Below are 14,026 nucleotides of genomic sequence, written 5' to 3' on the forward strand. Positions count from 1 at the left end.
TCTTATTCCTGACGCATGTAGCCCCTGCTTCTGTGTTGTTCCCTTATTGGCTAGGGTTAGAGTGCACAGGCTAAACTAATTCTGATTGGCTAAAGAGAATGACCAGGTAAGTGGTTTGGCAGGAAAAATGGGTATGACAGAGCAGGTAATCAAAATGAGTCAGGATGGAGTAGGTAATTGGAATGAGTCAGGGTGGAGCAGGTAATCGGAATGAGTCAAAGTGGAGCAGGTAATGAAAAAGCTTGCTTTATGAGGAAGTTAAGTTTATAAGTAGAAGGCAGCGAATTGAACATACTGACATATTGATTCTTTGAAAAGAAATTTAGAACTCATAATACTAGACTGGCTGCATTTCAGTTTCTTGAAATCTCCCAACTCCTTTTACTACAGGATTTTCTCACATGGTATTTTCTGAACCTGCACTAGTATTTTTTTTTTTCTCCTTTAATCTTTCAGTATCTACTTCAGTCTGTGCTTCAAGTGTCAGTTTAAATGTCTCTTCTTCAGAGAGAATTCTTCCTGACTTGCTCAATTCAAATTAGAACCCACACCAGTACCCTGTAGGTTTTCTTCATAGCTGTTATTCAAGGTGTTTTGCTTCTGGGTTTTTTCTTTTTTGGAGGGAGGAGGTGTTAATTTGGATGTATGGGAGATTACTTGTTCCTGTAGTGGTCTGAAAAAGTCCTTGAAAGTTGATATCATGTATGTTTTGTTCACTGCTGCGGGTGGCCACCATCCAGCTTTCCCTGGTGCAGTCAACATTTGTTGAGTGAATGTTTAGAGAAAATGTGTAGGAAGTAAATATATCAGTGGTTGCCTTTGAGTAGTGCATGTTTGGTTTTGTAAGATTACCACAGTGAGCCATAATAACTTTCAAATCAGAAATGTTATAAAGTATCTCTGTAACTTTGTCTATACTGTTTGCCTTTACTAGAGAGGAAAAAGCAAATGATGTTTTGGAACTTTGGATTCTTGCTCTTGATACTGTTAGAATATTAGTTACCTTGATATATTACTTGCCTTTTCATATTTCTGAGTTGCGCAGGCATAGGGGGCACTGTTTATATTGTATTGTTTATGAATGGGAACTTCTGGATTAGTGTGAAGCAGAGACTCTTCTTTTAGTACCATTTTTAGGTATAGTTTACCTGGAACTGTGTTTGTGCTTCTCTCCTGGATTGCCTACAATGTATATACCATCTTGCGCCCTTTAGCTTAGAAAGTCTTTCTGTATGTCTCTGTTTTTGTCACATTTAAAAAAATAAGTCACCTTTAGGATATATTGCATTCTTTATCATAGTTTTGACCAATGTCAACTTAGGAGAAATTTAAGATTTTTTGAATTCTTAGTATTAATCTCTGACAACTCTGGGACTGGGCATTTGGTGAATATCCTCTAAACTTTTTAAATTTTTACTGAAAATCACATATTTCTGTTTTCAGAAATTTAAAAGCCGTGGGTATCTTTTTCTTGTAATTCTCCACACCGCTTCAGAAATGGTAATAGGTTTAGTCCTTCCAGGTTCTTAAAGTATAATTTTCAGAGAATTACTAACTTGACTGAGTAGCTTAGTATATTTATTTTTTATCCATTATTTAAATGAACTTTTTCTCACCTAGCAATGATTTTTATAATTTTGTTTGTATTCTTTTACTTTTTAAGATGTCCTTTGTTAATGTTATTTTGTTTCTGTAATAAATGTATGCCAACTTTTTTAACAGATAAAATAATTAGGCACAGGGCTTGTACCCTGAAGGACACTGCACATGCTATCATTGCAGCTGAATTAGATCCAGAATTTAATAAACTTTGTGAGGAAATTAAGGAAGCAAGAATAAAAAGAGGTAAGTTGTAGAAATAAACTTGGTACTGAAGCCTCGTGTGCTCTGTTCAGGCCAAGAGTCCTTGAATGATGTTTCTTTAGGGTTGCTGGTATTATGAAAGTAATGTATTTAATGTATGTAATTTCTGATACTAATGTGTTATGTAAATTCTCAAAGATACTTTCCAACTTTACCTACTGTGAAAGTTTTAGTGTGATAGTGAGTATTACAGAAATAAAGTGTTTCTTAGTGAAATTTGTTTTGTAGGAGCATATCTTTTTTAAGAATTGATTTCTAAAGGGATTTAGATATTAGATATGGTAAGGTTTTATTTTTCATCAGTTTACTTTCTGGTACTTTAAAACATGTTTAGGAATACTGTTTTTCTCACCCTAGTGAAATTTATATGCAATTTTGTTATTAGAAACACAGAATTAGCAATTGTGGTTTGTTGATTCAGTTTATAATCTTGTCCTTGAGGAACTCACATTTTAGTAGGAGAGAGAGAAGTGTAAAACAAATCAAGTACAGTGTGTTGTATGCACTGGTTGAAGCATGTTCAGATCACAGAGACGAGAGACCCTCTAGTAGGGAACCAGAGTAAGGAGTGAATATAGAAGTGTTCTCTTTAATGGACTAGGGAGGCAGTGACAGAGGAGGAGGAGGTATATTGCAAACAGAAAACAATAGCATATGTAAATTCACACAGGTGTGAAATAGCTTGATGTATGTTAGAAGATCTTTAAACTGGTATTGCTAAAGATAAACAGAATGCTGGAAATAGGGCTCAAGAGGTGCGGGGTCCAGGACACAAAAATTATGAAGAAACTTTTCTTCTACCTTTTTAGAGAGCTTTTTCTTGACCACCTAATCTAATAGAGGCTTTGGTAGCATTTGGAATTATATTATTATTTTTTTGTCATGTCCTCCTTATTTAGGGTATCAGCACTTCAAATGTCTTGTTTATAGCTTTACTCCAATCCCTAGAACCCAGTCTGGTATAAAACAGGTTTTTGGTAAATATTTGAATAAATCAATGCCATGCTAAGGAGCTTGTACTTTATCTTGTAGATCAGTGTTTTCAAAAATGTCTGCCTATTACCCACATTAGCTTAGACCTATGAATTAGATTCTCTGAGAATATTAAGGCCAAGAAATCTTTATTTGAACAAAGTACCCAAGAGTTTTTATGTACGCTACAATTTGATAGCCATAGGCAATAGAAATCATTGAAGGATTTTAAGCAGTGAAATGAATTGGTCGAATTGCCTTGGCGGGGAGAAGTAGCATAGTTCCAATGTGCCAGGGTAGGAAGATGAGAGATCAGTTTAAAAGCTGTTGGAGCCCATTTGAAAAGGGTTTGGCAATTTCTAAAAAATTAAACATGGATTTACTATATGACCCAGTGATTCTACTCTTAGGAATCTACCCAAGAAAAATGAAAATATATGTCCACACAAACACTTGTATATTCATAGGACCATTGTTTATAATAACCACAAACTGGAAACAGCCCAGATGTCTGTCAGCTGGTGAATGGGGAAGGAAAGCACAGGATACCCATACGAGTGCATACTACTTAGTAATAAAAGGGAACAAAGTACTGATACACAGTACAACATGGACAAATTTCAAAAACATGCTGGCTGAACATGGTGGCTCATGCCTGTAATCCCAGCATTTTCGGTGGCAGAGGTTGGAGAATCGCTTGAGCCAAGGAGTTTGAGACCGGCCTGGGCAACATGGCGAGATACCATCTCTACAAAAAATGAAAAATATTAGCTGGGTGTGGTGGTGTACACTTGTGATCCCAGCTATTTGGAAGGCCAAGTTGGGAGGATTGCTTGAGCCCAGAAGGTTGAGGCTGCAGTGAGCCATGTTCATGCCACTGCAGTTCATCCTGGGTGACAGAGCAAGATGTTGTCTCAACAAAAAAAAAAAACCCAAAACATTATGCTAAGTAAAAATAGCCAGACCCAGAAGACTACATATTGTATGATTTCTTTTATATAAAATGTCCAGAAAAGGCAAATTTACAGAGACAAAAAGTGGAGTAGTGGTTGCCTGGGACAGTTATCTAAAAGTGGATTGCTGTGGTAATTTTACAACTCTATACATCTACTAAAAACTATTTATTGTACACTTAAAACAGGTGATTTTTATGTTATATAAATTGTATCTCAGTAAAGCTATTGGGGAACAAAAATGAAGTAGGAAGGGAGATAGAAGAGATTAATGTAAGTGATATGTAGCTGCAGGGATGGAGAGCACTGTGAAGTGAAGGAAGAGTAAAAACTGGCTGTGATATTACTGGTTGAGTGACTTAGTAGATGCTAATACTCCCAATCTAGATAGGGAATATATAGGAATGAACTGTTTTGTTTTGTAGGGAAAGATAAACCAGTTATCTTTAATTTGATCTATCTTTAGGAAATTCAGTTGGAGATATGAACTAAGGAGTTGTATATATAGATCAGAAGTTGTATATATGGATCAGAGATGTTTGGGCTAAAGATACAGATTTGATAATTATTGTATAATAGTAATCGAACCTGAACACGATACTTCGTTGGGGAACGTGTAGATTAGAGTAAGAAGAAAAGTGGTTACAGAGAGAACCTGAAGAAAAACCAACTTAAGGACCACATAGAAGAAATAAATCTCTAGTGAAGAAAATTAAGATAGAATGATTAGTCTTAGGATTATAATGCAGGACAACCAAACTGACTGCAGTGTGGTGCGACAGGAAGCAAATAGCATTTTGAAACAGTTCGTGGGAATGGGGTTTAGTGGCCCAGTAGACTGTTGTACATTCTAAGATGGCAGAGATCATATTTTTGGATAATGTATAATCTTATTGTTCCACAGTCATAATAATGTAAAATGTGCCCCTTTGTGAATTAAAATGAATAAAAATAGGGCCCCTTTGGGGATTAAGTGTAAACATGGCCTGCCAGATTGTTTGATTTTTATGATTTTGTATCTAAGTTTCTTACCCATCTTAAAACAAAAGACACTGCTTTCATTGGAATTGCAAACTGCCCAAGTATAATTAATGACTTTAAAACTCAGTTTTGTATTTGAGATTTTTAAAAAACCTTTTGGTTTATGTAGCTGGGAATATTTAAAGAGGTATTACTTATCTTCTGCTTGCAGGCTTATCAGTAACATCAGAACAAATAAATCCTCATAGTACTGGAGCTCGGAAGACAGAAACTAGAGTTGAAGAGGCATTTCGGCACAAACAAAGAAATCCAATGGATGTCTGGCACAACTCTGCAAATAAATGTGGATGTGAGTATTTGAGCTCATGTTATCCAGTAGTGAGAACAACTGAGAATGATGTAGATATGTTAGGAATTTGGTACAAACCAAAGTGCTGCTGTTTTCCCACAGCTCTTTTAATCTCTTTTCAGAGGTGAAGAAGAGCTTGTGGGGTAAATGCTGAATCAGAAATATATTTCTTTAACTCTATTTGATGTTTTCTATCCCTATTCAATATTATTTGCTATGACAGTTGGACTAGGCTTGAATATTTTTAGTTTTAAACTTTGGTTTTTGGATAGCTATGTGGAGCCAGTAGAATTTTTATCGCCCCTGTCCTTATCCTCCACTCCTTCTTGTACACAATGCAGGATGTTCTCCTTAGGGTGGGAAATGAACACTCCTGTGTGTGGGTGTGTCTAATCTGGCAGCAGGAAGTTGATTTTTCTAAGAGACTACTTTGTGTTCAGTTTGAAAAATTGGCACAGCCTTCTTTGTAGTTTTTGTGAGATGTATTTAACGGGAAAATTTGGAGATTTTTTGTACTCATGCAGCGTCTTTCTAATAGCGTCCTTCTGTTTCACTGAAGATAGCCTTCCTTGGAAGATACATGCTGTTATTCTGGTATAAAGGTGATAATCCAGGTTAAGTTCCCTTATCTAAAATGCTTGGGACCCACAAGTGTTTTGGATTTTGTATTTTTTTGGATTTTGGAATATTTGCATTATACTTAACCGATTCAGCATCCCTAATCCAAAAATCAGATATCTGAAATGCTGTAATGAGCAGTTACTTTGAACAACATGTCAGTGCTCAAAAAGTGTTGGATTTTGGGTACTCAACCTGTACTATGTCAGTAAAGCTAGCTATAATATGTGGCATTGAATTTGAATGAATAAACTATACCCGTCTTTTTAAAGCTTGTCCCCTTTTGGTAAGTGGCATTTGTATGTGAGAAAGTTTGAGAAAGGACTTAACAATGCCATGAAACTGATTAAGCCTATTTGGCCTAGTTGTATTTCAGATCATGATTTGGATTGTGTAACATAGTACTCTCTTTAAACTTTGAAATTCTTTACATTCTATGCATCTGCTACAAATATTGATGAATGAAAATGCATTGAATATTCACTTTAAGAAGTTTTAAGTGCCTTTAAATATTTTAAAAACTTTTTGAATCTACAAATATGAATTTTGTTTTCTCTTACCAGTAGATGGCATATGTGACCCATCGTTTTTCTGTTTTACATTAACTTAAATAATAAATCTGAATGTCCCTAAGGCATAGTTGCTTTCCTAAGGCCTTGGTTTTGGAAACAAACTCAGTGATGCTATAAAAAATTGACTCTAAAGATCGTGTCTCTAAATGGACTTTTCACACAGAGCACCCTGATGAAGGAAGTGGGTGTGGATGTGTGTATATGTGTATGTGTGTGTTTATATATATATATAAAATTATTTATTTTTTCTTGAGACAGAGTCTCTCTCTGTTGCCCAGACTGGAGTGCAGTGGCACAGTCTTGCCTCACTGCAACCTCCGCCTCCTTGGGTTCAAGCAATTCTCCCACCTCAGCTTCCCAAGTGACTGGGACTACAGGCACCCATCACCACGCCTGGCTTATTTTTTGTATTTTTAGTAGAGATGGGGTTCCACCATGTTGGTCAGGCAGGTCTTTAAACTCCTGACTTCAAGTGATCCGCCTGCCTCGGCCTCCCAAAGCTCTGGGAGTACAGGCGTGAGCCACCGTGCCTAGCTGGAAATGATATATTAAGCATTAGGTCCACAGATACTCATATATACTCTTGCCACATGCCAGGTACTGTGAAGATACATCAGTGACTAAAACAAAAATCTTTTCTTGTGGAGCTAATGTGATCTCTCTTATTTTGCCAAAATTATACCAACCATTAGAAATAATTATGTAAAGAAGAGAAAAATACCTCTAGTCCTACTTCCTAAAGATTAAGAACATTTTCTCTTACGTATTAGCCAAGGTGAAAGCATCCTGGAGTACTTGCTTCAGTGGGGCTCCCAGCCTTTGCTTATGTACTGCATGTCAGGTAGTTGAGCAGAGTTCAGCTTCATTTTGCTCTAGTTTTGTGGCTTAGGAAAGAAAAAGGGGACCTATTGTACTTTCAGTTACATGGTTGGAGAATAAGAGAGGTTACAGTGTCAGGAATGGCCTATCAGGTAGTGAAAACCTAATACTCTAACTTTCAGAGTCAGAGCAAGCTGAATGCTTTTTATTTTTTATATGGACTAGATTAGTTTTTCTTCTAGCTAGTGGGATGTTTACAAATGCCTATCACCTGAGCCTGTGTACCGGATTTTAACAGTAAATTAATACGGAAACTTTATTCTCCATGATAATTACCCTGTAACTTTAAATTATATAAATAGAAATAAATAGGGGAAAAGAATGAAGAGTTAGTGCTAACAGGATTACAGTTTTGAAGGAAAAATACATGTTGAGCCAAATGACTAAATAAGAGAAACCTTTAGAAGATATATTCTTAGGTAAGAAAGGAGTAATATTTATAAATAAATTTATCCATTTCTTGTGAATTTACAGAGATGCAGCAGGGATTAAAGATGAAAGGATAAAAGAAGTATGTAAATACACTATATACTGTTGATAGATTCTAAATTCATATTAAGCAGTGTGAATATAAGAAACAAGGGTTGTCATTAAAAGACCATATTCCTTTCTGTCTCTATAAAGCAATTTTTAAATTACAGATTAAACAGCCTACAGTTAGTGATTTCATATTTATATTTTCTTTAAAAAATATCTTTGCCCAGGAAGCTTTTCAGCTTTGATGTATTAAACATATATAGTCTTTTTTTTAAGTTAAAATTATTACGTTCATAACCACAGAAAAAATGAATATTTTTATTCTCTGATACTTTCAACAAACTAGTATTTAGAATTTGGGGTGCGATACCAGAAGTGATTCAGCTCTAGCTTAAGTGGTTTGCTTTAATAATTTTTGTATTTAAGTGTTCTGAAGAACACTTAACTGTATTATGCAAGTGTCCCAAATTATAAAATAAAAGTTAACTTTTTGTTTATTGGACAATGAGCTAGACTTGCTTAACCATCTACCTCAATTTGCTACATATGTGAGAAATTAAAAATTCAGGGTCCATTAACACCTGGAGGCCCCAGCTGCCTACTCATAAAGCTCAGGGTAGTTTCGAGCATCTAAGAGTATAGTCCTTACAACTTTTGTAGGCCTCCCTTTTCACCTAAGTGACCAAGTATTTATTTTCAATGTTTTGTTTATGTTGTTCTTGTTGCCTTGATAGCAGAGGGCTTAGTTTTCCTACATATTCTCAAATAACTTTGCAAGAAATTGATGCCGCTGAGTGAACTGTTTGTGCTAGAAGAGATTAACAGTTGGTTCACCAAATTGTACAAATAACCTTCATAAGGCATCTGTCCATGGTCATACTTAACTTTGAGTGATTCCTTTTTCTGAAAGGAGAGGTTTATTTGTGAGGATACCTTTAACTGTTCTCTTATGCTGTATTGAATCATGTCTTTATTTTCTTTCATGATTTAGGAGGTAACTTTTGCTAGCAAAAACATCCACCTTCCTGGTGGAAATCCAGGGCTTTGACCCCAAACTTTCTGGCAGCCTGGTAATGTGGTCATTCTTTAAATGTGTATATTACATGTGTGGCTTCTGGATGTTGAAAATTAGGAACAGTTGTAAAGTAGGATCTAGGATAGTAGAAGAGAGTAGTGCTGAATAAACTCATAACAGGAAATACATTAAAAAATGTTTTATTCTGCAGAGTTCATTCCTGACTTCATATCCATTCCATTTGTAGGTTGCAAGGATTAGTCAGCATGAATGTTAAGAGCTAAGTAGTTTTTGTTTGTAAGTTACATCAGCATGGATTTACTTTCTTTGGGGTCCTGTTTAATAAACGTATGTAAAATTAGTATTGCATTCCAAGTTCTACATATCTTTTTTCCTTCCTTGTAAAACAGTTCGGGTTCGGAGAAAATCAAGGCGGCGATCACAGTGGGGTAAAGGAATTATTAAGAAAAGGAAAGTTAATAATTTAAAAAAAGATGAAGAAGACACGAAATTTGCAGACTATGAGAACCATACGGAGGACAGGAAATTATTAGAGAATGGAGAGTTTGAGGTAAGCACTGACTGCCATGAGGAAAATGGAGAAGAGACTGGAGACTTATCTATGACCAATGACGAATCATCCTGTGACATCATGGACATGGACCAGGGGCAGAGGCTTAACAATGGAGCAGGCACAAAAGAGAACTTTGCCTCTACTGAGGAGGAAAGTTCAAATGAATCTCTACTCGTCAACAGCAGCAGTTCCTTAAACCCGGAGCAGACCTCCAGGAAAGAGACTTTCCTTAAAGGAAATTGTCTAAATGGTGAGGCTTCCACTGACAGTTTTGAAGGAATACCAGTTCTGGAATGTCAGAATGGCAAGCTTGAAGTAGTTTCTTTCTGTGATAGTGGAGATAAATGTAGTTCTGAACAAAAGATTCTTCTGGAGGACCAGTCAAAAGAAAAACCAGAAACTTCGATTGAAAATCATGGAGATGATCCTGAGAAACTAGAGACACTGGAATGTAGCAATAATGAGAAGTTAGAACCTGGCCCTGATGTGGAGGTTAAAGATGCAGAACTGGATAAAGAAGGTAGAGCTAATATTTGAAAAATCTTCTGAAAGTTTAAACTCCAGAGTTAATTCATTGCGTATTTTATCTGGTTCCCAGTAGTGATAGTTGATGAATAATTATACCCCTCTGAGAATCTGTTAAAGTTTTTATCCTGTTCTCTAGAAAAGCGCGCACGCGTGCACACACACACACACACACACACAGGCATGCACCAGATTTCACTGTAAGTTTCAGAGGGTGTGTCGTTTCAAACGCATTGCTTTACTGGTCACTTACTCTTCTGCCTCCTGCCTGATTATCACCCCTAGCCTCAGGGATTTATGACTGAAAGCTGAGTAAATCCACAGGTGTTAAGAAGATGGAATTCCAAGAAGAATTATTGGCATGGGCTGGGTGTGGGCAGAGAAGACTTGGTCATAATAGCAGTATGATATATTCGGAGGAGTAATATAGACCTAGATTAAATTACCATTCTTGTTCATTATAATCATGTGACTTTGAACTCATTATTTACACTCTTCAAGCCTATTTATTCAACTTCAGAATGGTGTTGTTGCAGGGATTAAATAAATCGTGTATTTTAATTGCCTCTCGTGGTAACTGGCACATACTAAGGTATATTCATTCCAGGCAGTCATTGTTAGTTGAATCCAAGGGCTGTTCAGTCTAAAAGCCTTCATTGCTTTATAAATCCAATAGTGGAGGAAAGAAGCAGAGCACCATTGTCAGGTTTACCTTGTTCTCAGGGAATCCGAGTGCTCTCCCATCTTCTGACTTCTTATGGCTACATGATTCATTTAAGAAGCAGCAGAAAGAGGGAGTTAAGGGTTTCTAGCCTGTCTTTGTTTATCATTATTCTTTAGCCCATAGCAGGGTCTGGGGTGAGTTGCTATCTAACCTGCTCAATATACATTTCCTTCCTGGATAGGTACTATTATAGCAGGCTATCTTGAAATTATATTATTTTCTCTAAATTGTGTGGAGTGAAGTGCACAGCTACAGCCTGGGATTTGGGCTGTGTGGGAAAGGTTTTTTTTTTTTTTTTTTTTTTTCTGCCAGTATTTGAAGTCCTTTCGCAGAGTTAGGAAGCAGGAAAATATTCAAAGTCTAAGAATTCCTTTAATGGATAAAGAGAAATTTACTGTTCTTAAATGCTACCTGTTAAACATTTATCTTATTCTTCAATATTTAATACTAAAATAGTTTTCAGAGTGGTATTCATTCTGGGCTATCAGATAGACAGAACTTTAAAAATATGTTAAAGCTACAGTTAAGTAATGAATATAACAGCATGGGAAAAGTAGAGAAGGAATCTGGTATGAGACCAAACGGGTGGGGATAGAGGAGTCTCTTTTAATGCTGATTTCTATGAGATTTCCATAAGCGTGCTGAAAAAGGCTTAAATTAACATTGTGTTCAGTTGGTGATCTAAAAACTATAAAGATAATTGTGTAAAAATTTGACCTGAAACTTCATTTGGAATTATCAGGACAGTATCTTAATCTGAGTTTTCAGGCCTCAAGAAGTCCATGGATGTAGTAATGAGGATCAATATGATTTTAACAAAACTCCTAGCATATGGTAATTGAACTATGAAGTCTTTCACATTAAAGGCAGCCTGAAATATAAAATTTCTCTGATATATCATGATACATGTTTTTGAAGGCAATACTTTAGTTCTTTTGCTGTTTGTTTTATGAAGCAGGCATTGAGAAGGAGGAGGAGTTTAAAGACTTGGGAGTAAGAAATAAGAGGACTAATTTAGGACGGAGGTGGGTCCGTGCATTGGGACACTTAATAAATACATTCTCCTTAGTGTCCCTGACATGGGCCACATCCTGTATGAATTTCTGAAACAGTCCAAGTTTGCCTTTGTGTTCCTTCCCCTCACTTACCCTCCTCTTAAGAGTAGTCCTACTTAGGGAAGCACAGGGCTCCATGGTCTACCCACTGTTTCTACCCCTCAGAGTGCCTGGGTCCATGAAATTGTGCTTAGCCACCTTAAAATTTCTGTTTGTTTAGTGTGGCTGGTCTCAGCAAAATGTTAGAAGGAAAGTAATTAGATTATACTGATTTACTCTAAGGTAGGAAAGAACACCAGCCCTTTTACACTTTTAATGGGTTTATATTTTTAAGAAAAAAATGTTTAACTTTGGATCAATTTCTAATAGAATTTTAGGCAGTGTAACAGATAAGAAATTTCAGGCAGTGTTTTAGGTTGCGAGGCAAATATGTAGACAGGTGGGCCCCCCAACTTTTGTTAGTATCTGCTTTTCTAGGTTGCTTCCCTTCTTCTGGTTCTGAAAGCTCCCAATTGTAAAATAATGGCTGTCATAGAGTGAAGGCTGTTTGTAAGTCAGTGCTTAGAGGTGAAGATTGCTTTTATCTTCCTTTAAATGGATATGCTTATTAGGTGGTATTCTGATATGACTTGACTTTTTAAGTTGTAGCTTAGTTTTCTTTAATTTGGGTTACTTAGTCTTACCAATAAAAAAAAATTATCTACCACATTGGGTTGCTTTAAAAAACATCACTTAAGAATACACCCTTCCTCATTCCAAAAGGGATTTGTGGTAGGTAAAAGAATTTATAGCTGCTTAAGACTGATTTTTCTTAACTTTTACTTGCTGCAGTGTATTTTTTGTCTCAATTGTAGGTGCTTCTAAAGTAAAGAAATACCGTAAATTAATTTTAGAGCAGGCAAAAACGACAAGTCTGGAACTGGTTCCAGAAGAGCCATCTGAGCCTGTGCCTCCTCTTATAGTTGATCGTGAGAGATTGAAGGTAAGCTTAGCTATTCCCAGTCAGTTTTAAATGAATGGACGGAGATTTGAATGTATTTGTAGGCAATTGAATAAAATTAGTTTTCCTGCTTTAACCCTGAAATATAAATGCCTCAGAGCTTCTAGTAAAAAAGAGTTACGTGTATTTTAAGGAGTTGAAAGATACGGGAATAGTCCAAGATATTCTAAGGGAATAATTTTAAGCCCTCGAATCTTTTAATTTCATGTTCACTGTTACATCCTAGCTTTATGGTGTTTATTGACTGGCCATTTGAATATACAATTTCAATTTGACCAGTGAAATCAAATTACATTTTATTCTCTTCTGTTTTTTCTTAGAAATTGCTTGATTTGTTGGTGGATAAAAGCAACAATCTGGCAGTTGATCAGCTTGAGAGACTATATTCTCTTCTTAGTCAGTGCATCTACCGTCATCGTAAAGATTATGACAAATCACAACTTGTAGAGGTAAGTGTTCAGTTTATCTGTAAAATAAACAAATATTTCCTTTTACTTGTTCCAAAAAAAAAAGAGAAAAAAAAAAGTTATTTTGCCTACATCTATGTCTTTCACCAAGTAACTGAAGAATGTTTTGAAGATTTAAGACAAGAATCATTAAGAGTTACAGTTTGAAGAATAAAGCCTTTCTGTACCATTTTGTCTCTGGAAAGAAGTAATCTGGGGTTCCTTTTTTTTTTGTCAAAACACAGAAATCCATGGTTCTGGGTTGGTAAATATGGAGAAATAGTATGTCACGGTTCTTTCCCTACTTACTTATAACTGACATGCCAACTGAGCCTATCACTTGGGCTTGTTGGATGTGGTCATGGCCGCACACTCCTTATCACTGCTTTCTAGGTAGCCACTGCCGATGTAAAGGCATTGGCATGGGCAGTGAGATCTATTTGCCATTAATGGTTGGAAGATAACTCAAAAGTCATCTTATTTTAGTTAAATCTAGTTCTGTAAATTAGCCATATGAAGAAGTGACTGTCCTTTTGCTTAGATACTTTTAGAGATGAGGCATTCCCTTTCTAGACAACTCTGAACCAAGGGAACTTCTTCCCATATAAATATGAGCTTATATCTTTGTTTATATAAGTTCTATCATTAAACCACACTTCTGCCTTTTCAGGTCATCTGAGCAAATGTAATCACTCATCTACCCACAAAATGGCTAAATGACTTAATTCAACTCTCTTTGTTGATTTTCCTGTTTGTTTATCTGGGGGGGTCTATCTATTAAATGTTTATTGAGTACCTGCCTTGCCAGATGCTGTGCTGGGTGTTTCGAATGCAAAAAATGAGTAAGACAAAGTCTCTGCTCTCAAAGAATATTTTTAGTATATCAAAGATGTATATGTAAAGGATATAGTTATTTCTCATGTGTAATTTTATTTTCTTATTTGGCAGTATATGATAAAACATTTAGCAGGAGTGATTTTTGTTGACCACATGGAAGAACTTGTTGATCAGATGATGATCTGT

The 14,026-nt window shown here is 36.0% G+C and overlaps 1 protein-coding gene across 5 annotated transcripts in view; it reads left to right on the forward strand.

Annotated features, from left to right (window-relative positions):
• The window catches only part of ATAD2B (ATPase family AAA domain containing 2B), a 214,028-nt gene that overhangs the window by 154,699 nt on the left and 45,303 nt on the right, over window positions 1-14,026 (forward strand). For 4 of the 5 annotated variants that reach the window (XM_023230102.2, XM_023230100.2, XM_023230101.2 and 1 more), the window contains exons 23-27: window positions 1,723-1,845; window positions 4,981-5,118; window positions 9,090-9,773; window positions 12,412-12,539; window positions 12,878-13,006. In XM_023230102.2, the coding sequence (XP_023085870.1) occupies window positions 1,723-1,845; window positions 4,981-5,118; window positions 9,090-9,773; window positions 12,412-12,539; window positions 12,878-13,006 (1,202 nt within the window). The remainder of the gene's footprint in view (window positions 1-1,722; window positions 1,846-4,980; window positions 5,119-9,089; window positions 9,774-12,411; window positions 12,540-12,877; window positions 13,007-14,026) is intronic. The other variant, XM_023230104.2, reaches the window with a different exon arrangement.

The sequence above is a fragment of the Piliocolobus tephrosceles genome, chromosome 15 (assembly GCF_002776525.5).
Source record: "Piliocolobus tephrosceles isolate RC106 chromosome 15, ASM277652v3, whole genome shotgun sequence".
NCBI lineage: Eukaryota > Metazoa > Chordata > Mammalia > Primates > Cercopithecidae > Piliocolobus > Piliocolobus tephrosceles.